At 51.9% G+C, this 26,613-nt stretch overlaps 3 protein-coding genes and 1 long non-coding RNA gene across 5 annotated transcripts; 1 reads left to right on the top strand and 3 right to left on the bottom strand.

Moving 5' to 3' along the window:
- Positions 1-131: 131 nt before the first annotated feature.
- Positions 132-5,785, bottom strand: KLHL10 (kelch like family member 10). The gene is made up of 5 exons (XM_081791302.1): positions 5,423-5,785; positions 2,784-3,273; positions 1,453-2,070; positions 791-940; positions 132-546 (listed from the first exon to the last, which is right to left on the bottom strand). The coding sequence occupies exons 1-5, from the start codon at positions 5,719-5,721 to the stop codon at positions 172-174; spliced, it is 1,932 nt and encodes a 643-aa protein (XP_081647428.1). The 5' UTR covers positions 5,722-5,785; the 3' UTR covers positions 132-171.
- Positions 3,268-14,429, top strand: NT5C3B (5'-nucleotidase, cytosolic IIIB). 2 transcript variants are annotated; one of them, XM_081791303.1, is made up of 9 exons: positions 3,268-3,374; positions 6,803-6,901; positions 7,480-7,549; positions 7,636-7,682; positions 9,730-9,815; positions 10,305-10,394; positions 11,327-11,489; positions 12,610-12,810; positions 13,941-14,429. In XM_081791303.1, exons 2-9 carry the CDS (start codon positions 6,815-6,817, stop codon positions 14,073-14,075), a joined length of 879 nt encoding a protein of 292 aa, XP_081647429.1. In that variant the 5' UTR covers positions 3,268-3,374; positions 6,803-6,814; the 3' UTR covers positions 14,076-14,429. The 2 variants fall into 2 exon arrangements, with proteins under 2 accessions (XP_081647429.1, XP_081647430.1); XM_081791304.1 differs by lacking the exon at positions 3,268-3,374 and adding an exon at positions 6,440-6,554.
- Positions 14,355-14,896, bottom strand: LOC145713130 (uncharacterized). The gene is made up of 2 exons (XR_014136083.1): positions 14,829-14,896; positions 14,355-14,586 (listed from the first exon to the last, which is right to left on the bottom strand). It is a non-coding gene; the product is annotated as an uncharacterized LOC145713130 (long non-coding RNA).
- A 1,702-nt stretch (positions 14,897-16,598) lies between these two features.
- FKBP10 (FKBP prolyl isomerase 10) lies at positions 16,599-26,216 on the bottom strand. Its single transcript, XM_081791294.1, has 10 exons — positions 25,873-26,216; positions 21,625-21,770; positions 20,996-21,185; positions 20,731-20,876; positions 20,151-20,340; positions 19,846-19,991; positions 18,933-19,125; positions 18,377-18,519; positions 18,013-18,176; positions 16,599-17,653 (listed from the first exon to the last, which is right to left on the bottom strand). Exons 1-10 carry the CDS (start codon positions 26,115-26,117, stop codon positions 17,468-17,470), a joined length of 1,749 nt encoding a protein of 582 aa, XP_081647420.1. The 5' UTR covers positions 26,118-26,216; the 3' UTR covers positions 16,599-17,467.
- Positions 26,217-26,613: the final 397 nt, after the last annotated feature.

Below are 26,613 nucleotides of genomic sequence, written 5' to 3'. Positions count from 1 at the left end.
TACAAATGCTTGCTTCCTTCCCTCTTACTCCCTCATTCATCCAACCTTTGGCTCCCTTAAGTTGAACATTTTCCAGTACTCTTACAAGTTTAAACACTGCATTTATTTAAAAAAAAAAAAAAAAGAGGTAATTCTTATTGCTTAGACTCTTTATTAGCTAAATGAAGAGGCTCATACAGGTAGGGTACTTGTCGAAGCGGAGTATTTTACTTCATCTCGCAGTGCTAATCCTGTGAAGTTGTCCCGTCTAGCCGCATATTCCCCGACGTTGGCCAGCCCTGGCACCACACAGCAGCTCAGGGCGCTGCGGTAGATGCTCATGTCATGGGCGTCATACCACTCGTCTGTCTTTTCATCATAGCATTCCACGTTAAAGGTGGTGGTAAAGCCGTTAAAGCCGCCCACCACAAACAAGAGGTCGTCTACCACCTCGATGCCAAAATTGCTACGAGGATTAAACATAGTGGGTATCGTGCGCCAAGTGTTAGCTACCGGGCTGTAGGCTTCCGCACTCCTAAGTCGATTTGCTCCGTCAAAGCCACCTACCTATGAACGGCAAGGGAAACATGGTTGACTGTGAGCCATTGCTTCTGTTCACCAAGGAAGAGGCCTTCTTGGGGCGGCGGGGGGGGGGGGGGGGGGGGGACGACCAGTGATTTTATACCTCCCACTTTCCATTATTCTCCATGGAAAAAAATGCTTTCCAAATGCTGGCCGATAGTAGCGTAAACCAATTTGCGAACAAAAAAATCCAGAGCTATCGTTTTTGTGTGGTACAAGATAAACTCACCGCATATACGTGTTCTCCGTAGGCAATTACGCCTATTCCACTCCTCCTGCTTCTCATGGGTGCTATGACTGTCCACTGATTGCTCTCAGTGTTGTACACTTCTGCTGTGAACAGGCACTCATTTCCATTAAAACCACCACATATGTAGACCTGTGTGACGAGCGGCCCATGGTTATTAAAATCGTTACTTCTGGGGAGCAGAAAGAAAGGGTGTACGCATGGTGGTGGCAAAGGGACCCCTCTGATACCAGTCTGTACACTCTGAGTATCTTTTTCCCACGTGTGCACGCGTCGCTTTTTTCGTTGAATGTTTATTTTGAGAGAGCGTGAGAGGGGAAGGGGCGGCGGGGGGGGGGGGTTGGAGAGCAGTGGACAGAGGATCTGAAGCGGGCTCTGCACTGACAAGAGAGCCCAATGTGGGGCCGGAACCCATGAACCGTGAGATCATGACCATCATGACCTGAGCCGAAGTTTAACCGACTGAGTCACCCAGGTGCCCCGCCCCGCATGTATTGGTTTTTAGTGAGTAAAACCTAAAAGGACAGTTACAAAGGGGCACTAGTTGCGGAGTCAGTACTGCAGCGTGGGTGCTGCCACGTCTATTTTCCATCCACCCCCAAACAAGTACTTCTGGGCCTGGTCTGCCCCCTCCCAATTCTTACCTTCCCATAGAGCGTGGTGGCACTGGCGTCACTCCTCTGCTCGTGCATGGGGGCGATGAGCGTCCACTGGTTGGTCTCTGGTTCATAGCGCTCAGCAGTGTTGAGACGCACGTAGCCGTCAAATCCTCCCATGGCATAAATAAAATTGCTGAGGACTGTCACACTGACGTAACAACGACGGGAGTGCATCGGGGCCACCTGGTGCCACGTTTTCTTGACTGGGTCAAAACGCTTAACGCTATTGAAATAGTCTACACTGTCAAACCCCCCAATGATATAAACGTAACCTTTCAAATAGGCTGCCCCATGGTAGGCACGGGGACTCTCTTCCTCACAAGTGACATTCACCCATCTGTCTGCCCGAGCATCATATGCCTCAATGGCATTGGTGGGGCTCCCACCACTCCAGCCACCAATTGCAAATAGGATGGCGTAGGGCAGGCGGGGCCTGGTGAGTGGGTTGGTGAAGTCAGAATTGGAGGGTCCATTCATGTTTAGATCATACATGGCCTTTAGGGCATTAATGATGACTGGCTTGCATTCCTCGCTGTCTTTGACGTAGTCGTTCATCTTAACATTGTTCATGAAGTACTCAGCATGCATTAGGGCCAGGCGAACCTGAGAAGGAAACACAGAAAGTCAGATGAGGTGAAGTTACCTGGAAAACCCATGTCCTTAACTCCCTGTTTACAGTCTGCCTTTGAATTGCAGCAGGGTCCTATTTTACTTTGTGTTTGTTTACTTGTGTTTACTTTGTGTTTACGGCTCACAGTTTTAAATATTTGTTTTTCAGATGTGGTATACATTTGGATGCTGACAATGAGCTAGATAGAAGGTCACAGAGCTAGCCCCTTCCTTGGCCACTGGGCAGTACTATTAGACCATAAAAGGCTGTAGCAATTGTTCAGTCATTGAATATTTACGTTTCTCTGTATAAATAACCCAAATTAGCCCCGGATGGCTACAATTGTGTATGACACTCGTGGTTTGGTGTCTAGTCCCACTTCTGCCTGGGGTTTGGGGAAACTCACAATAAAAAAGGGTGAAAAGAAGGCCCTTTAGAATTCTTTTGAAGGCCTTGCCGTCTCTTTCCCCCACTACCAGGGAGAATTTTGGTCAAAGAATATAACAGAAGGAACTAGCAATGCCAAGAGCAAAGAAAATTGCACAATTCCGCAGAATAGTAGGAGATGGCCTTCTATGTAAGTGTGTGTAAATACAGCCCCGGAATCTGCCAAACATCTGAACGCGGCTCTTTGCACAGTCCCTCCGGGATAAATGAACCAAACATGAGCAAGTAAGCATCCCACAAAAAAATAACTAAACTTGACCTTGGGAAGCAAAACTGAAATATGCTGCTTCCTGTTTTGGGGGTCATGAGAAATCCATTTTAAAATGGCCTCAAATACAGCATCTTCTTGTTTGACGTTGAGCTCGTCTTTCTCAATGATATCCTTCAGTTCACTGACTGAGAGCTCTAAAAACTCGGCCGAGACTTTCACCATCTCCTCAAAGTTGTGCAGTATGAACATGTAGGCCTTCTGCCTCAGCTCGGGGCAGTAGTAGTAGTCTGTGAACTTGCAGATGCCGATACAGTTATCCAAACACAGCTCCGACTTGAGGAACTCACAGCAACCCCTAACAATACCCATGATGTTGAATTGGTCTGCAGCAGCCAGCAGTTTCTCCACATTGTCCGGCGTGATAGGGATGGTCCGGGTGTATGCATATTCAATAATTAGCTTCATCATGTCCGGGGAAATGCCAGGAATGTTGTATACCTTCTTTTCAGTGTTGTTCCAGCCACTTGTAAACAAAGCTCTGGAAAGAAGAAAGAAACTAGTAGCCACTGAAACATTTCTCTTCAGTTTCTCTCCCACCTTTGTTTGTTGAGAGTTTGGAAATTTCTCAGCTAGTGCACAGTGAGTATGCCGGAAACAAATTGGTGCGAAGAAGGGGAAGGGGAGGGTAGAGTGCGTGCTTTATACAGTGGGCAAGAGAACCTTGCCAAGAACTTTGACTTTGGTCACTCTTCTTCTCCTCACGGTAACTAAAACTTTCCCCCATTTTGTGGATGGAAAAATTGGGCTCTAGACCTGGAAGTAAGACCTAGGTCTCTTCTATCCCAACTGAAGTCTACCTTCCTTCAGGAAATTAAACTTGAGCAGTAACGCTTTTTTAATGAGCACTGTTAAATTGACACATAACCTAGAATCTGATCACACCTCTTACTGCTATCTCCTGGGTCCAAGCCACCACCATCTCTCACCTAGATGATTGGGAGTAACCTCCTAACTGATCCCCGTGCTTCTGCCGTTGATGCCTCTGGAGTTTACAGTTCTACCCCAACCTCCTTACGAGTTTATGTTCCTCTTCCACTCAGAACCTTCCACTGAGATCCCTTCTGGCTCAGAGTATTATTATACAAAGCGCTTCTCAGGGAGCACAGAAGTCCTCTGAGATCTGGACCAGTAATACCTCTGGCCACTTCCTCCCACCTTCCCCCTTATTCCATTCCAGTCCCACTCGCCTTGCTTTCCTTGAATGCACCCAGAGGTGCTTCATTTTTGGTCCTTTGTACATGCTGTTGCCTCTTCCTGGAAGGCTCCCCCTCTGCAGACCTCATTTCTCACTCCCACGTCCCCTTAAAGTCTTTGCTCAAGTGTCATTTTGTCCGCAAAGAGATCATCCTATTTAAAATCTCCACCCTCCTCTCCATACCTTCCTTTTTTCCCCCAGCACTTAATCTGCTTTGTGTTTTATTTATTGAACGCCTGTTCCTCCTACTAGAAGGTAAGCTTCATGAGAACAGAAATATTTCTCTCTTTATTCATCATTTCCAGTACCCAGAATAGTGCCCGTCACAAAATAAGCACTCAATAAATAATTATCGAATGAACAAATGACTACGATCCCAAAACTATGTATTGGGCTCCTACTGTATAGCTAGGTACTTTTTAAGTTGTTGAACAAGACAGAAGTCCCTACCCTGATAAATTTTTGCTTCCTTTTTCTAGGTGGTTTAAAGAAATATGGATCAGATTCTTCTCTAGAGCAGGGGTCTACAAACCTATAGCCTCTGGGCCAGATTCGATCCGCCTCTTTTTTTTGTACCGCCCATAAGCTAAGAATGTTTTTCACATTTTTAAATGGGGGGAACAGAATACAAAGATTCTGTGACACCTGGAAATTGTAATAAATTCAAATTTCTGTGTCCGTAAATAATTTTTTTGGAACACAGCCATGCCCTTTCATTTAGTATTGTCTATGGCTGCCCTCCCACTATAAAGGCAAAGTATAGTCATTGTGACAGAGGCCGTATGGCCTGCAAGCCTTAAAATATTCACTCTCCGGTCTTTTTGTAGACCCTGTTGTAGGTCTAGATGAATGAGCATTTTTAGCAACAGATGGGACACATTTATCATATGTTCATCGGAATTGATTACTCAAACATTTTCGGCTCATGAACAAAATAGCTCTGCCATTTCCTGGGTGACAGTGGTTGTGGCCTAAACTCCCTTTATCTTCTGGTAAATATTTCCTTGATGCTTTCCCGCATCCTCCTTCCCATGTCCTCAATCCTTGTTAATTTATCACCCTGTTTGAGATGGTCTCTACTGGGATAGGGGCACACGGGGCAGCTGAAGGGGCACTGTCCTCTAGGTTTAAGTAGGAAATCCAGTATGGTTGCCTTCCCAAAGGTATGCTAGGGTGAGAATCAAAGGGAAAAAAGCACCTGGCCCACCAATAGTTGGTTGGAATCCAGTTGAAAACCAGAGAGAAGAGGCCCCAGCCCCAGTTGTGTCTCTTCAGAAGAGACACAGGAAGACAAAGGAACCAGGCTACAGGAGCCCAGGGTTTTGACAGTGTCCCTCATGTAAGGTGACAGGTTGGGAAACATGAAATGAACCAAAATGTCTCAGAATAAGCCTAAGTACCCCTTCGGCTTAGTTTGGCAACCCTGTTATACCTAAAGTAGGAACTGCAGCTACAGAGGATGTTCTTGTGGGCATTGAACTCAAAGCCATTGACCTTGATGACCACGTCGCAGAGCTTGCCCTCCAGTCTAAGCTCGTTAAAGATCTCACAGGTCATCGCGCTCATCTTCCTCTCCATGTGAGGCTGGTGGAAACGTGTGGAGGCCGCCGCGCTCTCCATCTCCATGGCACCCTGGGACCAGCGGAGAGAGACTGCTCTCCTAGGGTGTCGGGAGGGTTGTGGGGGCCCCTTTAGCCTGCTGTCGCTCCTTTTCCCTACTACATCTTTCATATAGGGCCCATCAGGCAGCCCAAGTTCCAGGATCCTGGGCTCGCAGTGAGCTCACTCTCAGGATTGTGCTCTCAGATTCTGGAACTCTCTCCTGTCCCTGTCTTCCTTCCTTCTCCCCTCCCCCACCATTCAGGCTGAAGGCCACCCCACACCTTCCGAGCCCTTGAATCCAGAACAGGACTGTGATCACCCACACCATAGAAGAGTTTTTATTTATTCCAGTTCCTGTTGCCCACTTCAGTTGTCCAGTTCTGGATGAGTGTAGCATCAAGCTGCCCTCTTCCACTGCTGAGCACTTGTCTCCCCAGACCCTCAATTCCAGGAAACCAAGTCAGAGGAGGCAGAAGGGAGTAAAGCTGATTAGAGTTCACGCTGGCCCAGCTGTCCAGGGCCTTCCTGCCCTGCGGACTTGTGTCAGCCGCGCGTTTTCTTCTGTGATGAGGAGTGGGGCCGGTTAAGGACCTTCTGGATGTTTTCCAGAAATCACTCTATGGCTCCTTCAGATCCGCTCCTTTCCTGCGGCTTTTTTGTCATGCAAACTTTAAGTCGGGAAACGACCTCTCCGGCCAGGGGTTTTGCTCTAGGCAGTGGTACCCGGTAACCCCAGCTCTTGGGACCCTCACCCGCCTCAACACAGAGCCCTCAGCCGGGGTGCTCCCCGGCGCGGGCGCCTCCCGCCCGCGGGCGCCTCCCGCCCCCGGCCCCGCCTGCCGCCCGGCCCTCGGCCCGCGGTCCCTCGGCCACCGGCGGCCGGCGACGCCTGCGCAGTGCGGCGGCGGGGCGGTCGTTGTCCCGGCGCCGTCGTCCCGGCAGCGAGCGCCATGGCAGAGGAGGTGAGGCGGGAGGTAGCGTCCGGCGTGGGGCGTGGGGCGGGCCCCGACCCCCGGGGCGCTCCGAGGCCCCCAGCGGGCCGCCTGGGCCGCGCCGCGCCACCCCGGCCAGTAGGCGCCGCGGGCCAGGCCGAGCCCCTCCTCCGCTCCCCGCACCCCGCCCGGCCTCGCAGGCCTGTCGAGCCGGCCCCGGGCTCCCCCTGGGCCCAGCGCGGTGCGGGGGTCAGCGCTTCTCTCGGGTCTCGGGACAGGTGAGCACCTTGATGAAGGCCACGGTCCTGATGCGGCAGCCCGGGCGGGTGCAGGAGATCGTGGGCGCCCTCCGCAAGGGCGGGGGAGACCGCTTACAGGTACGGCCCGGGGGCGAGGTGGGGCGGCTGGGGAGGTGACCTGCCCAGGGGGCCTGCCGGCGCTGCGGTGGACACTGCATGCCCTCATCCCCTAGAAATGGCCAGCGGCCTGGGGGGCAAGCAGGCTGCCCCGCCCGATTTGCCCTGGGTTAGAGCCCACCTGCCCGAAAACCTAGATTTCAAATTTGTCAGTCATGCCCTGCTGCCGCTTCCTCTAATTAGGTCGAAAGCACCCAGCACCAGGCCCAAAGGCCTTATTTCCACACTAGCCCGGCCAAAGGGCTCCCCAGGAAGCTGCAGATATGGAGATGGGTCACCTTGGGAAGGACCCAGGGCATAGAGATGGCAAGGCAAGAGTCAGAGTCCTGTCAGCCTCCAGCAAGAGGCTGGGCCTCCTCAGGCTTAGCAGGCTACTACCTAGGATTAGTTCTCCCTTCCCCCCTCTGGCCTTTCCTAGCTCCTGCAGGGCTTTGCCCACTGGCAGGGCCCTGAGCTGTTTTGCCTTGCATAATCTTCCCCCACCAGACAGGGCTACACTGGAAGGAGCCTGTGTAGACAGCATCTCTTTTGCATTTTAGGTTATTTCTGATTTTGACATGACCTTGAGCAGGTTTGCATATAACGGAAAGCGATGCCCTTCTTCTTACAGTAAGTCACATACTAGCTTGCTTTGTGGGGCTTAACAAGATGGTGGCTCCTAAGTGGCAAATAAAAGGAGTTCTGTGTTTTTGCAGACATTCTGGATAACAGCAAGATCATCAGTGAGGAGTGCCAGAATGAGGTACGTCACCCCCCTTTGTTCAGAGACGGCTATCAGGTGCTACTGCAGATGGTTCTTGGTGGCTCTGGTGGACCTTGTGTCATACACTGGGGTAGTGTTTCCTTTATGTCCAACACATGTGATGATTGGTGGTTAGAATATGGATGTGATGCCTGTTGCTAGCTGTGGAGTTTACAAGGGACTTCAACATTTTCTATTTAATCCTCCCGCAACTCCGAGGGGTGAATAGAACCATTATTACCTCCATTTAGCAGATGAGAAAACAGGGGTGCCTGGGTGGCTCAGTCGGTTAAGCGGCCGATTTCAGCTCAGGTCATGATCTCGCGGTCCGTGGGTTCGAACCCCGCGTCGGGCTCTGTGCTGACAGCTCAGAGCCTGGAGCCCGTTTCAGATTCTGTGTCTCCCTCTCTCTGACCCTCCCCCGTTCATGCTCTGTCTCTCTCTGTCTCAAAATGAATAAACGTTAAAAAGAAATTTTGAAAACAGAGGCTTGGAAAGGAGAAGCATGTCATTCAAGGATCATATGGCAAGACATGGAGAGCCTGGTTTTCCCATAGATCCGATTCTGTCCCAAACTCACTTGACTGCATTGTGCTATTTCTTTGATGATATAAAGAATAGAGCCAGGCCCGCTGTGCGTTTCTCTGCTGAGCTCTTGCTGCCGAGTAACTCTGTCATTTAGCTTCATTTCGTTAGGAAATTCACTAAGTTATATACTAAGTGGTCTTTCGGTCTGTCATATTGGTCAGCTTTTCCAATACTCACAGATTGCTTGCTGTTAAGATAGGCAACAAATTCTAGATAACTCTTCCTTTTCTAAAACCTGTCTCTCTGAGATACACTTTTAGCTTTACACAAGTTCTCACACCGATTACCTTCAGCAAGTCACTTTTTGTGGCTCCTCATGTGTCTGATCTTATCAGCTTCCAGAAAGCTGTATCCACAAATAAGACAGCAGGTTTGGGTCCCCTCTTTAGGATAATGAGGCTAGGGAAAACTAAGATTCTGGGTGTTGGTGAGCTCCTGAAAAAAGTCATAAAGCAAAGCTTATGGATGAAATCTTTTTTCTTTTTTAAAAATGCTATTCTTCTGTTGAATTCTCTTATGCTTTTAGAAGACTGTTCTCACACCCCCAAAAACGCACACATTGAGAACCTCAATACATTTCGGGAGCTTTCTCCCCTTGTCTGTGATCTTTGTACTTAACTCTCTTTTCGAACTGTGGTCAGGGACTCCACATTAGCTCTCATAATATTCTGAGATTGTGCCTGTATTAAAATTAAAATCCTTTACCCAATCGGTTCCCGTTTTTATTGGGTGCTGTTATTGATGGACTCTGTGTGACACACGGCTCCCGACGTGGCCTCCCTAGCCAAAGTTCCTGGCCTGTGGAAGGAAATCTTAGTAAGAAGTACATGTACCTACTCGCAAGGTGGTTCGCCCGATGTTGGTGTTGTGTTGGTTATCCACTAACACGCTGGGTCCCAAACTTGACTTCTATGATTTTTCTACTTCCATTTCCATGACTTTTGCCATATCTTGGTGATTTTTACTACATATTTTACTTTAAATTGGCCTATTATTAAAAATCTGAATGCAGTTCACTTAGAAAAGAAACAACCTTTGTGAAAGCATGAGTTTGATGTGCTAGGGTGTTTTTTTTTTCTTTTTTCCTTAATATGCACTAGAATGAATCTAAAACTACTAAAATGAAAACTGTTTATCCACGTACCCCCTAAAGTCACCTCGCCTCCCCCCTGAGAAAGTGTATCCCGTTTGGGGAAATATAGCATTAATCCCTTCTTACTGGTTAAACCCTGCTGACTGAGCTAGTGAGAACAACAAAATCCTAGTAACTTCTCACCTGATGGCAAAAGGTCTTCGTTGATTCTTAGACCTCATGGGATGACCAGCTGTGCAGATCGGTCACTCCCTTACACAGAGTTGCATCTTCTAGGTGATTCTTTTTCTCAGGCTAATCGGTGGGACTTTGCTGGGGAAAACTTGATGCAGACTAACGGCTTTTGTCTTCATTGGGATGTTCCAGCTCAAAGCGCTCCTTCACCACTATTACCCAATTGAGATTGACCCACACCGGACCGTCAAAGAGAAGTTACCTCATATGGTAGAATGGTAAGTGACGGTGGTGTTGAGCCGCTCCTGGCCCTCATGGTGGACTGGTCCACCTATTAGAACAAACTGTCCAGCCACCGTGGGGCGACCTGTGGCCACTGCTAGAGTGGGCCCCCACTAAGAGTCTTTGGAATGAGGTAGAAGCCCCTTGGTTTGGGGGGGGCGGATAAGTGCTTTGGGAGATAACTGTCCTATTGGAACCAGTATTGCTGGACGGAGCCCCAGTTCCCCAGAACGTGGGGGTCACCGAGGGAGGGATTCAGAAGAGTTCTGACTTCAGCAGTTAGCTCACCCAACCCTTGTTCCTGTGGCTGTGGTGTGGCTTTCTTACCCTCTTCCTTTTAAGGACAGCCAGAGTCTTCAGGAAGTGGCATGGTGGATGAGGCCTCCCTTAATCCTTCCAGAAGGGGACTTGGCCCTGAAAAGAGAAAGGACACTTTACTTACTTAGTGATTTGAATTTGGTCTTTGGTGGGGTGTCCGTTTCTAGGTGGACCAAAGCTCACGATCTCCTGTGCCAGCAGAAGATTCAGAAGTTTCAGATAGCCCAGGTGGTTAGAGAGTCCAATGCAATGCTGAGGTAAGCTTCTTGCTCTGGAAACCATTTGAAACTGGTTTGCTCCCCAAAAAAAGAGTCTGGGAAAGAGTAGAGGGGAGTTAGTTGCTGGGGGAGCCAGAAGAGACATAGCACCATGAGTGGCTGTTGCAAAGAAGGTCTTGCTTTTCCTCTCCGGATACAGCTGAAGGATTTCCCGCGTTGGGTGCATCCTAGGAAGCTGTCTATTGCCAGTGGATATATTATGAATATGACCAAGCCTTGCTCTCCTAGAACAAACAGCATCTAGCTCATTTTCTCCAATGGTAAAAAGACACTGGGGTCACCATGGTGGCTGGCGTTCTTAATCTAGACATGGGAGTTGGCTGGCCTGGGATTCTTGATCATTAGTGGCCTTCCCAGTGCAGCTCTCTCTGCTGGCATGTTTACTGGAGGAGGGGTGAGGGCACAGAGAGGGAAGAGCCTGCTCTCGAGGATTGGGTGTCCTAACTGGGGAGAGCCATGAAAAGCCAAGAGAGTAGAGACACATGCAGATCCAGTAAGTGCCTGGGTGGGGTTCGGGTGTTTCCTCAATGAAGCTGCCCCAGAGAGCTGCCTGGTTGTATTTTGCTGGAACAAAATAAGGCAGAAACAAACCAACCAACCAAAAGCCCATTTATATGAAGTTCAAGGATAGGCACAGCTAATCAGCGGTGATATGAAGGGAGAATGAGAGGGGATGGCGTTGGTTGGGAAGGGACAGAAGGGAACCTTGATCTGGTTAGTAAGTACATGGGTGTATACATATGTAATATTAGTTGAGTCGAACACTTAAGATTAGTGCACGTTAACCATTTACTGTATGTATTTTATGCCGCAATCTAAAATGTTTTTAAAAAGCAAAAACTTAAAAATATATCACCCAAGGAGAAAAGAAAGACTGGTGGAAGAGGCGGAATCCATTCATCTCTTTTCAGGGAGGGATACAAGACGTTCTTCAACACCCTGTACCAGAACAACATTCCCCTGTTCATCTTTTCTGCGGGCATTGGTGATATCCTGGAGGAGATTATCCGACAGATGAAAGTGTTCCACCCCAACATCCACATTGTGTCTAACTACATGGACTTTGATGAAGACGTGAGCCAGATCTTCTTTAGGCTGGGGATGGAGAGGGATGGGGACCGCCAGCCCTGGGGGCAGCACCCGCAACGTTAGCCCTGACCTGGGGAGGGAAGGGAGGGAAGGCATGCTGGCTTCTTGCTTCAGGCAGTTATTTCTTTCTTTATGCCAGCTAGAGACAGTTATTTCCTCTTTATTTTTGTTTTTGTTTATTTTTTAGAAAGAGAGCACGCGCATGCGCGTGCACAAGTCGGGGAGGGGCAGAGAGAGAGAGAGGGGGCCCGAAGCAGGCTCCAGGCTCTGAGCTGTCAGCACAGAGCCGGACGCGGGGCCCAAACCCACGAACCCGTGAGATCATGACCTGAGCTGAAGTTGGATGCTTAAGCCACTGAGCCATCCTGGCGCCCCCTAGAGACAGTTACTTCTGAAGGACCTACCTTTTGGTGTTTGGCTGACAGCTCTCTGCCCCGGGGTTCAGCCAGGCCCCATGTCACTGCCCTAGGTCCTATGCCATCCTAGGTACTCAAGGGCTTAGACTTTGACTTGTTTTCCTAGAGCCAGAGGTCAGCTGCTCCAACTCACCCTTGCTCTGACTTCTTCCCCTTAAAACCAATGGCTGGAATTTTCGTCCCTTAAACCTGTGGCGAGGACGTGGCCCGCAGCTGGGGTTAGCACACATGTAGCCTGAACAGCGCCTGTTTCATGGGTTTCATGCTTCCACCAGAGTAGGTGATCAATACTATTTGGTGGTCCTTGTTTGTTGGAATCAGGGGTAACAACTTCTTTTTTTGTAAAAGGCCAGGTAGTAAATATCTTGGGCTTTGTGGGGTGGACTTTATGATCTGTCACAACTACACAACGTAAATTTACGCAATGTCAATTCACTGCTGTGAAAGAACAAGCAGCCACAGACAAGATGGAAACAAATGAGCCTGGCTGTATTCCAGTAAAACGTAATTTAGAAAAATAGGCCCAGTCTGGCCTATAGGACCCAGTTTGCCGACCCCTGGTTTAGACTACAGCGAGGTTTTGGCATTTCTGTGGCTCGCAGGACTCCCCTTTCTCTGCGACAGAGACGGTGGAACACTGGCTCTAGCTGGGTCCCTATAGCCCTTCTGTCTGTCTCCTGATTATTTAGGGTTTCCTACAGGGATTCAAGGGCCAGCTCATACACACATACAACAAGAACAGCTCCATTTGTGAGAACTCCGGGTACTTCCAGCAGCTTCAGGGCAAAACCAACATCCTCCTGCTGGGGGACTCCATGGGGGACCTCACTATGGCCGATGGGGTTCCTGGCGTGGAGAACATTCTCAAGATTGGCTTCTTAAATGACAAGGTGGGTATGGGACCAGACCCTATCTTAGTGGCTTGCTTCTTTCTCTTTTTTAATTTTCTTTTAAAGTTTATTTTGGGAGAGAGAGAGAGAGAGAGAGAGAGAGAGAGAGAGAGAGAGAGACAGTGCACACATGTGAGCCCCTGAGCATGAGCAGGGGAGGGGCAGGGAGAGAATCCCAAGCAGGCTCCGCCGTGTCAGCACAGAGCCCAGTGCAGGTCGATCTCAACCCAACCATGAGATCGTGACCTGAGCCGAAATCAAGAATCAGATGCTAAAACCAGCTGAGCCACACAGGAGCCCTGGCTTGTTCCTTTTTCAATCCCTGTTAACTAATGCCTAGCGAACACCTTCTGTGTGCTAGTCACTGTTAAGTATTAGAGGTACTAAGGTGAGCTACGAGCCATGTTCGCAGGAAAACAAAAGAGATACCCCGTGATGACAGCTGGGTTCGGCACATGGCATGACAGTGGGACTCAGAGACAGGGTCACTGGAGCCTGCACTTACTATTTGGTGCCACCATGTTCCAGGCATTTTAACCCATTTAATCCCTACAGCAACTTTTTGAGGTAGAGACTAATATGCCTTGTTTTACAGATGGGGAAACTGAGGCAAGGAGGTTAATCTGCCCACGGTGACATAGTTTAGGAACTGGTAGAGCTGATTAAAGTCCTCCTAAGTCATACCTGTAAGATATGATTGAAATAGGAGATGTCAGTATTCAGGAGGTGGGTTTGCAGTTCAGAGAACAAAAACACAAGGACAGACCAGAGGCTGACAGGGGGCGAAATGGTCAAAAGGGGGCACAGTATGGTGTCAGGCTACAAGGCCACCAGTCCTCCCCTCAGCCAGCAGGGGCTGAAGACCTCCAGAGTGCTTGAGCCTTGGGAAAACTCAATCCAGACGGGTTAGAAGTACATCTGGTTTTTAAATTTCAATCCTTGTGCTGTCCTTTGGACATTGACCCAAGGGTCAATTGTGGCACCCTGTACCCACTGCCATCCAAAGGGCAGGTCCCTGTAACGTCGAGCTGCAGCTCGGATGCCCTCCCTCCCCTGCCCCAGGTGCCAGGGAGGCAGAGGCAGAAGTCAGGGCATTCTGGGGCCTCTCGATCTTCCCTTCCCCGGGGCAGGTGGCAGAGCGGCGGGAACGCTACATGGACTCCTATGACATCGTGCTGGAGAAGGACGAGACGCTGGACGTGGTCAACGGGCTCCTGCAGCACATCCTGCACCGCGGGGACTGGATAGAGATGCAGGGCTCCTGAGTGCAGGCCAGGGTCAGGCGCGGGGGGCTGTGGAGAGGTGGGAGCCTCGCCAAGAGGCCGTCCTGCCGAGGGCGCTGCTTCTCCCAGGGCGGGCAGTGAACAGTCCAGGGTGGTGCAGCTGGGGAGCCCGTGCCCCTCCCTCCCCTCCCAGCACCCAGGCTCCAGGCTCCGGGAAGCCCTGCCCGGCAGTGGGAGGGTCCACCAGGTGAACATGGGACCTGCAGGGTGTTAGCACTCTAACTAGGGACCATCTAGCCCAGGGGTTCTTTTTTCCCCAAATTTTTAAACACGGAAAGCTGTGCTTCAAACAAATCTAATGTGTGAAACAGATCTAAATAAAAAAAGGGAAAAAAACCCAGCTGTTCTGATTCAGGGGGTGCAGGGCAGAGCCCGTACCTCTTGGTTTTGGAGGAGCAGGAATCTCCAAGAAGCCACTAGGGCTCTATGGCACAGAATTTCAAAACCACTGAATTCACAGGCACCTGGCTGGCTCAGGCAGTGGAGCGTGTGCCTCTTTTTAAAAAAAAAAAATTTTTTTTTAATGTTTATTTATTTTTGAGACAGAGAGAGACAGAGCATGAACGGGGGAGGGTCACAGAGAGAAGGAGACACAGAATCTGAAACAGGCTCCAGGCTCTGAGCTGTCAGCACAGAGTCCGACGCGGGGCTCGAACCCACGAACCGTGAGATCATGACCTGAGCCGAAGTCGGACGCTTAACCGACTGAGCCACCCAGGCACCCCGAGCGTGTGCCTCTTGATCTCGGGGTTATGAGTTCGAATCCCACGCTGGTTGTAGAGATCACTTACATAAATAAAATAAATAAAATATTAAATAAATAAATAAAATACATAAATAAAATATTAAATACATATATAATATAATACAATATAAATACATAAAATATACAATAAAATACAATATACAAAATACAAAATATTATACAATAAAATACAATATAAATACATAAATAAAATAAAACAACAACAGCAACAACACTGAATTCACCCACAAGACCCTCTGAGCATGAAACGTGCTTGGGGGTCAGGGTGGGCAGGCGGGGTTGGAAGGGTGTGTTTCCGACCTGGAATGGTTTGACTTTAGGCTGAGGTATCCATTAAACTTGAAATCCCACTGGGATTGGTGGGATCTGGCCAATCCTATCTGCTGAGTTCCCTCTTTATGGATCCTCAGAGGGATCCAGGACCACCAAGATGGGTGACTTGATTAAGGGGAGCCAAGACCGGGACCTGAAGGGAGAAGATGCTCTGTGACAGGTGGGAGTGATTTCTGCTCTGACATCTTGCATCATTAGGCTTCCTTCAGAGCTCCTGTCCCGTGTCCCTTCCCTGTTGACTTGGATGGTCAAGGACTAACTGAATTCTCTAGGGTACCTTTTGAAGAGAAAATGTAAAGCAGCCAGTTTCACCCGGCATTTTTTTAGCCTTTCCTCCGAGAGACTCACCCCCTCATCCTGCTGCAGAGGATGCTGGCTGTGGGACACTTGCGTTTACCTGCAGGTCCAAAGGGACGGGTAGTGCTTGCTGTAGGTGCGTGCCATTTAATCCTTCACAAGGTCCCTGAAAGCAGGCATACTTCTCATTTCCGGGTGGCTTCAAGAAGACTAGAAACTTGCCCAAACTCCATAGCTAGGAGCTAGAGCCAGGATTTGAGTGTTTCTGACCCAAGCCATACTGTTTCTTCTGCATCGTGCCTTCAAACGGGCTTCAGTTCAGGGCTGGCCTGTTAGCTTCTGGGAAGGGGGCGGTTACCATGCGAGGCCAGGTCTGTAGCCACCGTCAGATCCGGAGGTGTCTTCTGGATGCTTTGGGTCCAGGAGTGTCTATTACTGGCCACGGGAAGAGAAGTCATGTGTCTCAGGGTGCTGGATAAGAAACAGGTGCTTGTGGGGACAGGTCGGTCCAGGGAGTCCAGCACCAACTTTTTCTCTCCCAAGCTTCCCCTGCTCCCCCGTCCTCTCTTGGCTCAGGTCATTTTTGTTGCACTGGCCAGAGTCCAGCCAGGCAGGCGAGGGGCAGATGGCCTGCAGACTGCAACTCTGTTACCTTTCCTTTAGGCAGGAGGGTGGATCCGGCAGGTGGGAAAGGCTGGCCGCCAGGAGCAAGGAGAGGTGGGGATAGCTGAGTACTGGAACCAGTTTACATGGAAGAGAGGATTCTGACCTGTGCGGTTTGATCTAACCCCTGAGTCATGTCTGAGGTCAGGGACCGCCTCTTTGTTCAGCTGGGATGGTTAGGAGACCCGGATCATCTCTCCACACCTTCCTGGCAGGCCCCTTTGTAGATGCCCACTCTGCACCCTCCCTCCGGCAGACTGGGGGTCCCTTTCCTTGGGGAGGGCCCCGGTTAGGCCTCAGGAGGCAGGAGGCTGAGACCGAGGGACACAGTATCTTGAGCTGATGAGGTATGAAGAGACGGCCCGTTTTGTTCCCCTTTCTTCCCCAATCTTTGGGTCTGAGGGCCTCCCCGCCATACACACAATGAAAGAGCACAGCCTGAGGTGTTTGGTTTAGTCTTTTATTTGGCACAAAGGAGAAAGGGATCTGACACCAATTTAGCCTTTTGAGTGTGCAGAGCTCTGTCCACTCCCCTGTCACCCCAAACAAGCCCCTCTTCCAAGTTTAACTCTGCCCTGAAACCAGGATTTCCCAAGGATTTCATAGCCCTAAGACCCATCCCAGTAGTTACCCTTCCTACTCTTCCGGTTCTCTGTCCCTTCGAGAAAGCAGCTTTCCTTAGGGATGAAAGGCAACGCCAAACCCAGCCCTGACTGCAGCACCCCAGGGGCCTTCAGCCGCTACTGGGTGTAGTGAGGGGGGATGGGATAGGTGTGGGGGAACAGGAAAGGGGGGAGGCCCTTCCTAGAAGCCAGCCAGAGCTGAGAGAGGAAGGCTGAGGGTCTGGACAGTCCTGGTTCATGCTCCTGGGAGCTGCTTTGACACAGAAATGGGGGCTGTAGGGGGGGTGCTTGGGGACGGCAAGGAAAAGTACAGATAAAAGGGAAGCTTGGGGAAATGAAATGGTGAGCTCGGCTGCTGGCCATGTTCATTGTACGGTGATGCGGAGGGGAGGTATGGGTGAGGGGCCAGCAGTGGCCCATCCAGCCCCTAGACTCCACCAATCACCGGATTGGCTTTGTGACTCCAAAACTTGTAAGTGAGGGGTGTGGGGTGGGAAGAGAAAACCTGAATAGAGGTCTGTGCTGTGGATTTTACTCTCGGGCTGGTGGCAAGACCAGAGTCATCTCTGACCTCCCAGCCAACATGCCAGCACAGGGGAGGGTGACCCTTGGAAGGTCAGCCCCACCGCCCACTGTCCCCGCCCCCCACCCCGAGAAGTGGGCCTTTGCATTTGGGCCCAGGCCCCTGCCCTTCAGAGCTCCTCATGGACTCGCTCCTGGTCTTCGTCTGACTTCAGTTTGAGCTCCTCAACAGTGATCTTGCCATCCTGGTTGCGGTCCTGGTTCTGGAACATGTCTGCTATGGTCTTCTCTGGGTCCTGCCCAGGCATGAGGCGTCCTTTGCCCTCACTGACTTGAGCTTTGATGAAGGCGGAGAACTAGGAGCCAAGACAGCCAAGGGGAGAGGGGAGAGGGGAGTGAGGGTCTCGCCTGAGTGGCGGTGGGTGGCCTTGGGAAAGGCCCTGGGGCACAGGGAGGCACAGAGGAGAGAAGAGCAGGTGCTGGGGGCCCGGGTGGGGCCCAGGCAGAGGGTGGGTGTGGAGGACAGGCAGCATTGGGGGGGTGGGGTAGGTTGCATGAAGAAGAGGCAGGGACAGGGGACCTAAGGCGCAGTGACCCAGCGCAAGGGCAGAAACAGGCACAGAGGACAACAGACATAGACTGTGTTTGCTTCATGCCACCACACGGGGTGGTGGTTTCTGTTGGGGTGACCGCACGGAGTGAGCTCCTCACCCACCTCCTCCGGGGGGACCTCGCCATCCTTGTTGAGGTCCAGGCCTTCAAACAGGTTGACAGGAGGGTCCTCGTGCCACACAAACAGGTAGCCGGTGGGCAGCCCCTCCTCCCGAGACACCAGCTCCACCTCAAACAGCAGCACTGCGCTGCCCGGGACACCCCGGGCTGGAGGGAGGGAGGACAGAAGGAAAGCGTCCCGATCAGGCCGGGGTCTGAGCCCAGTGTGCTCCCTAGCCCACACGCCTCAGTTTCCCCTACTGGGCACACGGGATGTTTACAGAACCGTTGGGAAGGCTTCCCTCACTCCTCCCACCAACCGCCCAGGCCCAAGGCGGGCGGGGGCAAAGGACCAGTCTGCCCCTCACCTCCGCTCTCTCCGTGTGCCAGGTGCGGGGGCACCACGAGCTGCCGCCTCTCTCCCACACACATGCCCTGCAGGCCCGTGTCCAGGCCTTCGATCACCTTATTGGCCCCCAGGGTAGCCTCCTGGGGGTCCCCGTAGTCGTGGCTGGGGCGGGGGGAGAGCAGATTCCCAGTTCAGCACCCATCCTTGTCCCAGGCAGGTTCACACCCCAGCGAGCCCGGCCCTCCCCGTTTCCCAGTCACTTCTGGTGCCCGCCCCACACAGCAGAGCGTGGGACCGACAGTTCAGAGATGGGGCGCCCTCCCCGTCTTGCCGCTGCCCCTGAAGTGTAGCCTGGAGGGCTCCCCTCTCCCTGCTTTGGTTTCCCCTCCACAAACAGACCTCCAGACTGCCAGCCTCACCCTTCCAGTCCCGCCAGTAAAGAGTCTCAGCTCCTCGTGCCCCACCCCACGCTCGCTGGATGGGAACTTATGGGGGAAGCACGAGTGGAGGTGCTCGGGGACTCCCCACGCCTGGGCCCACCCACCTGCCCAGCCCTGGCCCCGCCCCGGACCCACGAGGAGAAGAGCTTGGTGCCATCCAGCAGGGAGCAGTTGTAGTGGTAGCGAACATAGTCCCCAGACTTGGCGGTCTCGTTGCAGGTCTCAGGGGGCCGGGACAGTATCTTGATTTCCACTGGATCCTCAGGGTTGTGGAAGTCAATGACGTGGACGTCAAAGATCAGCACCGCGGAGCCAGGGATCTTGTCTCCTGGGGCCAGAACGGGGAGTGGATCGGCTCAGAATCCAGGAGGGGCTGCTCAGGCCTCCACGGAGGCCCCTACACCTTCCCCGCCCTGTGTTTTCCAACGAGGATGGGATGGGGTGTTCGTCCCCAGGGTCAATTCTTCTTCAGTACCTCTTGTGGGGGCGAGGGGCAGGGGAGGGGAGGGGACGGCCACGCCAGTTAGAAAGCCCTTTACACACATCATCTCGCAACCTCCCAGTAACTTACCCTGTTGGTCAATGTCCTTAGTCCCATTTTACAGGTGAGGACACTGAGGCTTCCAGCAGAGCTGGGTCTCAAGTCCAGGTGCTTTCTTTCTTTTTTTTTTTTTCTTTTCCTTTTTCAATCATCTTTTTCTTTCTTTTCTCTTTTTTATTAACTTATTTATTTTTCAATTTACATCCAAGTTAGCATAAGTCAAGTCCAGGTTTCTTTGCTTCCTAGGGCTACACTGTTTCTGTCCTCCCATAGCCACCCCCGCCTCCCCAGCTCAGGAGTCGGCTGCCCTTCTCCAGTATAGAAGGGAGAAGTGAGGGGAGGGCCCCTGGAGAAAAGGATGGAGTCTGTGTGGCAAAAGGTGGGTGGGTGATGGGTTTCGAGGCAAGAGGGGCAGAGTGGTGGCTGGACCGGCCCTGTGCTGGGGAGGTCGGGGAGCAATCTGTGGAGCTGCCGAGACGGTGACCGCGAGAACAGGGACATGCCTACCAGTCCCGTTCTCCCCATAGGCGAGGTGGGGGGGTATGGTGATCCTCCGGCGCTCCCCCATGCAGGCGCCCTGCAGCCCCTGGTCCATCCCTGGGATGATGTAGCCCCGCCCCACATAGGTGTTGTAGGTGTGGTTGCGGGAGTAGCTGCAATACAGGGCGGGGAGGGCGGGCCAGGGGGTCAAAGGAGCCCCTGCCCTTCCAGGCAGGATGGAGCCACCTCCAGCTGCGGCCGGCCCGGGTGACCCCAGATCCCGCCTCAGCTTCTTGGGCCTTCCTCCCGCCTCCCCCCCACCAACCACACACCTGGAATCAAAGAGGGTGCCGTCCATCAGTGAGCCATTGTAGTGGTAACGCATGAAGTCTCCGGCCACAGCTCTCCGGACGCAGCCAGGAGGTAGCTCCAGTGTCTCCAGCTGGACGGTGTCCTTCGGATTGTGGACATCAATCAGTAGCACGTGGAAGACCAGGGAGGCCTGTGGGGGGATCACAGTCCCTGGGGAAGGGATAGACTTGAACCATACAAGTGGTACAACTGGAGAGCAAACCAGGGCTCCTTCTTGACTCAGGAAGGCCCATGTGGGCACCCTGTAAAAAGGTGCTAATTCTGCTCTCCAGAGACGTTTCCATACCCTCAGCAGCCCTGTGTCTTGCTCTCCCTGTAAGGCATGAGCTGGATTTTCCCCCGGGCCACCACCAGCCCATCCTAAATGATTGTGTGAATCAGAATAAAGCACCCCTTCTTAGTGAGATCACCACCAAGAGCTAGATTTCACCCCTACCCTACTTGCCTCCTTGGCTGAGTGCCTTTGTGCAGTACACAGCCTGAACAACTGTATACGGCAGCCCTCTTCTGAGGAATCCCCGAGTCCCTGTCTGCCCTCACCATAGCCTTTCTCGCCATAGGCCAGGAACGGAGGGATGATGATCTTTCTTCTCTCTCCAGGACACATGCCCAGCAGCCCCTGATCCATGCCCTTGATCAGCCAGCCAGAGCCGATGTAGGTATCATAAGTGCCTCCCCTACTGTAGCTGCAGAGAATGAGGTAGAAGTGATGCTGCTGGAGATGGGAGAGGCCGGATGGGACCCGGACACCCTCCACATCACGCCACACAGTCCCCAGCCCCCCAGGACTCCCTCCGGCCCTCACCTGGTGTCAAAGGCAGTGCCATCCAGCAGCGTGCCATTGTAGTGGTAGCGGACAAAGTCGCTGTCCTGGACCGTGCGGGGACAGTGGGCTGGGTGCAGCAAGGTGCTCACCTGCACAGTGTCTGCCTTGTTCCACACATCCAGCAGGACCACATCGAAGTACAGGGTGGCATCCGGGGGAATGAGCCCCGCTGTGAGGGTCCAGCAGCCACAGCTCACGTTCGGTGCAGCTCCCCCAGACCCCTCGCCATGCCACAGTCCCTAGGGCCCCAGGACTCCCTCCAGCCCTTCCCTCGTATCAGAGGCAGGACCACATTTGCTGCAGCCCCAGGGTGGTGGGTGGAATGGACATTTGAATGTCCAGCTTGGCCCCTCCCTCCACCACTCCTAGTGCCCCTTCTCCCTAGTCAAGCTTGGATCCCACCCAGGGCCCTGTCATCGCCTTTCCCCCGACTCCAGGGCCAGGGGACTGAAATTCTAGTCCCAGACCTGCCACTATCCACACTGCATATTCAGTGTGACCTTGGGCAAGTCGCTCTCCTGCTCTGCGCTTCAGTTTTCTGGCCCTGGGGTCCTCGATTCTGACTCCTGTCTCCTCCATCCCCGTGCGGGTGCCCCGACCCTTCTCACCCACACCGATGCTGCCGTAGCCCAGGTGGGGAGGCACAATGAGGCGTCGCCGCTCGTTGACACACATGCCCATGAGGCCTCGGTCCATGCCAGTGATGAGGCGCCCCACGCCCACCACGATGGCCACTAAGGTGCTTCGGTCATAGCTGGGGGAGAGCGGAAACAGATGGGAGACACTGGCCTCGGGCCTTGATCGCATACATGCACAGGCGCGCGCGCGCGCGCACACACACACACACACACACACACACACACACACACTCAATCCCTCTCCCTATCACAGGTGTAGGTCCACATGCTCCTGTCTCGTCTTCACGCCTCCCCCTAGGTCAGCCATGACTCCCACCGTAACAAGATGGGCTGTTACACAAGAGGAGTCCCCCAGGAGGCCAGGAGCTTTTATTTGCCGGGGATAAGGGAGGGCTGTGCAGGCCTGGGAGCTACCACCATCTGCTGACAGCAAAGGGGTGCTAAGTATGGCCTAAAGGGGAAGGGAGCATTTATTGAGCATTTACGATGTGCCAGATAAATGCTTAGCCTCTTTTACAATCACCTACTTAATCCTTTCCCCTGTGAAATGGGCATTATTGTTTTCATTGTTCTGAAAAAAAATTTTACATTCATTTTTGAGAGAGAGCGTGTGCAGGGGAGGGCAGAGAGGGGGAGACAGAGGATCGGAAGTGGGCTCCAGGCTGACAGACAAGTCATGACCTGAGCTGAAGTTGAACGCTTAACCAGCTGAGCCACCTGGGTGTCCCTGTTTTCATTTTTCTTATGACACAAATTGAGACAAGAGACTGAATGACTTGCCCAAGGTCACACAGCTAATATGCAGTCTGCTCAACTCCGTGTTTGTGCCACTGCACCAATGGCTTTTCCAGGGAAAGGAGGGGGAAGCAGAGCTGACTGAGGGTAGGGATTGGTTTCCAATTTTGGAAAGGCCTATTCTAAAATTGCCATGGCTTTCATTTTTATTTTATTTTACTTCTATTTATTACTTTTTGTTGCAGTATAATCGACATACGAGATTTAGTTTCAGGTGTACAATAAAGTGATTTGACATTTACATACGAGATCATACTTATTGCATAATAAGTGTAGTTAACATCTGTCACTGTCCAAAGTTAATACAATACTATTTTCTATACATTATATCCCCATGACTTATTTATTTTATAATTGGAAGTTTGTATCTCTTGACTTTTATTGGCTTTTTTTTTTTTAATTTTAGAGAGAGAGAGCTGGGGAGAGGGGCAGAGGGAGAGGGAGAGAGAGAGAGAGAGAGAGAGAGAGAGAGAGACTCTCAAACAGGAGCTCAGTGCAGAACCTGATGTGGGGCTTGATCCCACAACCCTGGAATCATGACCTGAGCCCAAATCAAGAGTCAGAGGCTCAACTAACTGAGCCACCCAGGCACGCCAGGCTTTTATTTGCTTTTAGCTACAGTTTTAAGTTTTCAGAAGTTAAGGGAGGATGGGAGATTTGTATTTAAAACAATTTTTTAATGTTTATTTATTTTTGAGAAAGTGCGCACAGATGGGGGAGGGGCAGAGAGATTAAGGGAGACAGAATCTAAAGCAGGTTCCAGGCTCCGAGCTGTCAACATAGAGCCCAACGTGGGGCTTAAACTCATGAACCGTGAGATCATGACCTGAACCCAAGTCGGATGCTCAACGAACTGAGCCACCCAGGCGCCCCTAAAATTTGTTTCTATTATTTTATTTTTTACTGTTTTAATTGTTTATTTTTGAGAGAACATGCACATGTGAGAGTGGGGGAGTGGAGAAGAGGAGGGGCAGAGAGAGAGGGAGACAGAAGATCCGCAGAGGGCTCTGCAAGAACTGAACCAAGAGGGGCGCCTGGGTGGCTCAGTCGGTTAAGCCTCTGACTTCGGCTCAGGTCATGATCTCATGATTCGTGAGTTGGAGCCCAGCCACAGCGACAGGCTCTCAGCACAGAGCCTGCTTCAAATCCTGTCTCCCTCTCTCTCTGCCCCTCCCCCGTTTGCGCTCCTCTCTTTCTCAAAAATGAAAAAAAAGAAAAGAAAAGAAAAGAAAAGAAACATTAAAAAAAAAGAACTCAGGGGTGCCTGGGTGGCTCGGTCGGTTAAGCGTCCGACTTCGGCTCAGGTCATGATCTCACGGTCCGTGAGTTCGAGCCCCGCGTCGGGCTCTGTGCTGACCGCTCGGAGCCTGGAGCCTGTTTCTGATTCTGTGTCTCCCTCTCTCTCTGCCCCTCCCCTGTTCATGCTCTGTCTCTCTCTGTCTCAAAAATAAATAAACGTTAAAAAAAAAAAAAGAACCGAACCATGAGATTATGACCTGAGCTGAAGTTGGATGTTTAACTGACCCAGGCACCCCTAAATTATTTTATTTTTTTTCAAGTTTATTTATTTATTTATTTATTTATTTATTTATTTAGTAATCTCTACCTCCAACATGGGGCTCGAACTCATGACTCCAAGATCAAGAGATGCATGTTCTTTTTTTTTTTTTTTTTTTTTTTTTTTTTTTTTTTTTTTTATTTTTGGGACAGAGAGAGACGCAGCATGAACGGGGGAGGGGCAGAGAGAGAGGGAGACACAGAATTGGAAACAGGCTCCAGGCTCCGGGCCATCAGCCCAGAGCCCGACGCGGGGCTCGAACTCACGGACCGCGAGATCGTGACCTGGCTGAAGTCGGACGCTTAACCGACTGCGCCACCCAGGCGCCCCGAGATGCATGTTCTTTTGACTGAGCCAGCCAGGCACCCTGAGAGATTTTCATTTTGATCAAAGGGGTTAAGGGGTTAGGAAAGTCTTCCAAGCTCAGCACTGCACAAACTGGGGCCAGTCTGGCTCCTAGAGTCCCACCAAGGAAGTCATCCCCTGCTCCCAACCCCTCCCTGGCTTGGGCGGTGCTTCTGGCCACTGTCCACACCTCATTTTGCCCACTGAGCTGCTTCCTTCACAGTGCTCTTGTGAGGGCCCAAGCACTGCACAAAGTTCCTACCAGTTAAACATGATAAGGGCACCCAGTCCTCCTCAGAGTCAAGGCTAATGTTCCCTGAACTTGCCTTGGTATTTGCAGGCACTATGTGAAGTTCTTTCATTCATCATCTTGCTTAAGCCCTATTATCTGCCTTAGGAAGGGAGGATTTAATTTTCCAGATTGTTTTTCATCTCCATTTTTTCAGATAAGGAACATGAGGCTTAAAGAGGCCTAATTCCTTGTCCACGGTCATTGGCTGGATTTGAACCCAAGGTCTTGGACTCTGGAGTTCATGTTCTTAATACACTGCCTGCCTTCCAAAGCCATGGAAGCTAATTTCCCGTGGGCTGAGCTGTGTGCTTTGGGAAAGGGCCTAAGAGGGACTGACTTCTAAGGATGAGGTGACTGGGACCTGAGGCTTAACCGAACAGCCCTGCCCTGCCCCCACCAACAAAAGTGACCTGCCAGAGCAGACTAAAAGGCCTGATCGGATCAGAACCCCATCCTTCAAACCCCAAGCCTGGCAAGATGGGTGGCAGCACTGGCCTGGTAGAGCTAAGATGGAGGGAGGTGGGGGGGCGGTGGTGCAGGGAGACCCAGAGAGGGAGGTATGAGAACCCTCCGGGAGCCCAGGGGGGCAATGCCCAGCCATGTGACACGTAGACAGATAGGGTCCCTATCTGTCCTACACGGAGCTATGCCCTACACTCCTAGATCCGTCCTGCTGTCTTACAATGTTCACCCTTCTTTAACATGCTGGTTGCTTATAACCCCCACCGCCTCCAAAAAAGTTCTATTGACTCTTCTCTGGTTACAAAGGCACTGAAACCTGGGGCTGGAACCAGAAGGGATTCAGCCCGGGTGGAAAGGGAGGGGGTCCCAGGCTAAGACCACTGGAGGATTCACATGCATCAGGGACCATGCCCTTCCCCCCAACGCTGGGGACCAGAACCTCCTCCCTGCCATGTCTTTAAATAAAGCACTGTTGAGTAAATAGAGCAGTTCACCTTGATCATCAAACACTGGGGAATGTGGGGAGTTTGTCGTGAAAGAAACTGGGGTCCTTTAAGAGGTGAGGGTTTGAAATTAAGGGCAGGGAAATCTTTGGGAAGATGGATGTCTGGGAGCCCCCAGCCTCAGGGTGCTGTGTTAGGGTTTAGGAGATCATGGAGTAAGTAGGGGATGCAGACACATCCTAAAAGGGCAATTAGGGATCCCCAGAATAGAGACAGCCTGGCCCCAAGGGGAGGGGCGAGTCTGAGGGCACCCAACCCATTACCTGGAGTCAAACTTCTTGCCATCCTCGAAAGTGCCGTTGTAGTGGTAGCGAACAAAGTCCCCCATCTGCACTTCCCGGGGACAGGTCCTGGGGATGTGGTACCTTTCGATGACTACATCTTCCAGGGGGCCCCCGGCCGGGCTAGCACGGCCCAGCCCCCTCCCCACTGCCTGTACCAGCAGCAGCAACAACTGCAGCAGGGGGAGCCGGAGGAAGGTGCGGCTGGGGGGCACCGTGCGGAACATAGTGCCTGGAGCTGGGACCGCGGGCAGTGAGGGCGAGCGAGGGAGTCGCCGCCGACAACCTCCTTTCCCCCTCCTCCCGTAGCTGGCTCCCCCCCTTCCTGTCCTTGGTCCCCACCCCCGCCCTGGCTAGTCCACGTGGAATGGGGGCAGGGGAGAAAGAGCTGGCGGGGCGGAGGACGGAGGGTGGAATGGGAGGAGGGGGCAAGGCTGAGTGTGGGAGTCCAGGAATGCACCACAAAGAACTCCAGATCCAGATCCCCCCCCCTCCTCCCTATCTCCCGGGGCTCAGCGTCCTGGGGCCTTAGCCTGGGAGGGAGGTTCGGGAAAGCGGAGAAGTTGGAGCTGACCCCCATTAAAAGAAAAAAAAAAAAAAGTTCAGTGTCTTTTTTTCCCGAACCCCTGGGTCCTAAAGCCGGACTGAAGTATCCCTTGTTTCTTTCGTTGGCCTCCCCCCCAAATCTAGGCCTCTCGAGGTGGCTGGTGAGGCTCCAGAATC

Source organism: Panthera onca, chromosome E1, assembly GCF_046562875.1.
Source record: "Panthera onca isolate mPanOnc1 chromosome E1, mPanOnc1 haplotype 2, whole genome shotgun sequence".
In the NCBI taxonomy this organism is placed as follows: Eukaryota; Metazoa; Chordata; class Mammalia; order Carnivora; family Felidae; genus Panthera; species Panthera onca.
Note: the sequence above shows the minus strand (reverse complement) of the source record. Positions and strands in the feature narration are given on the sequence as shown.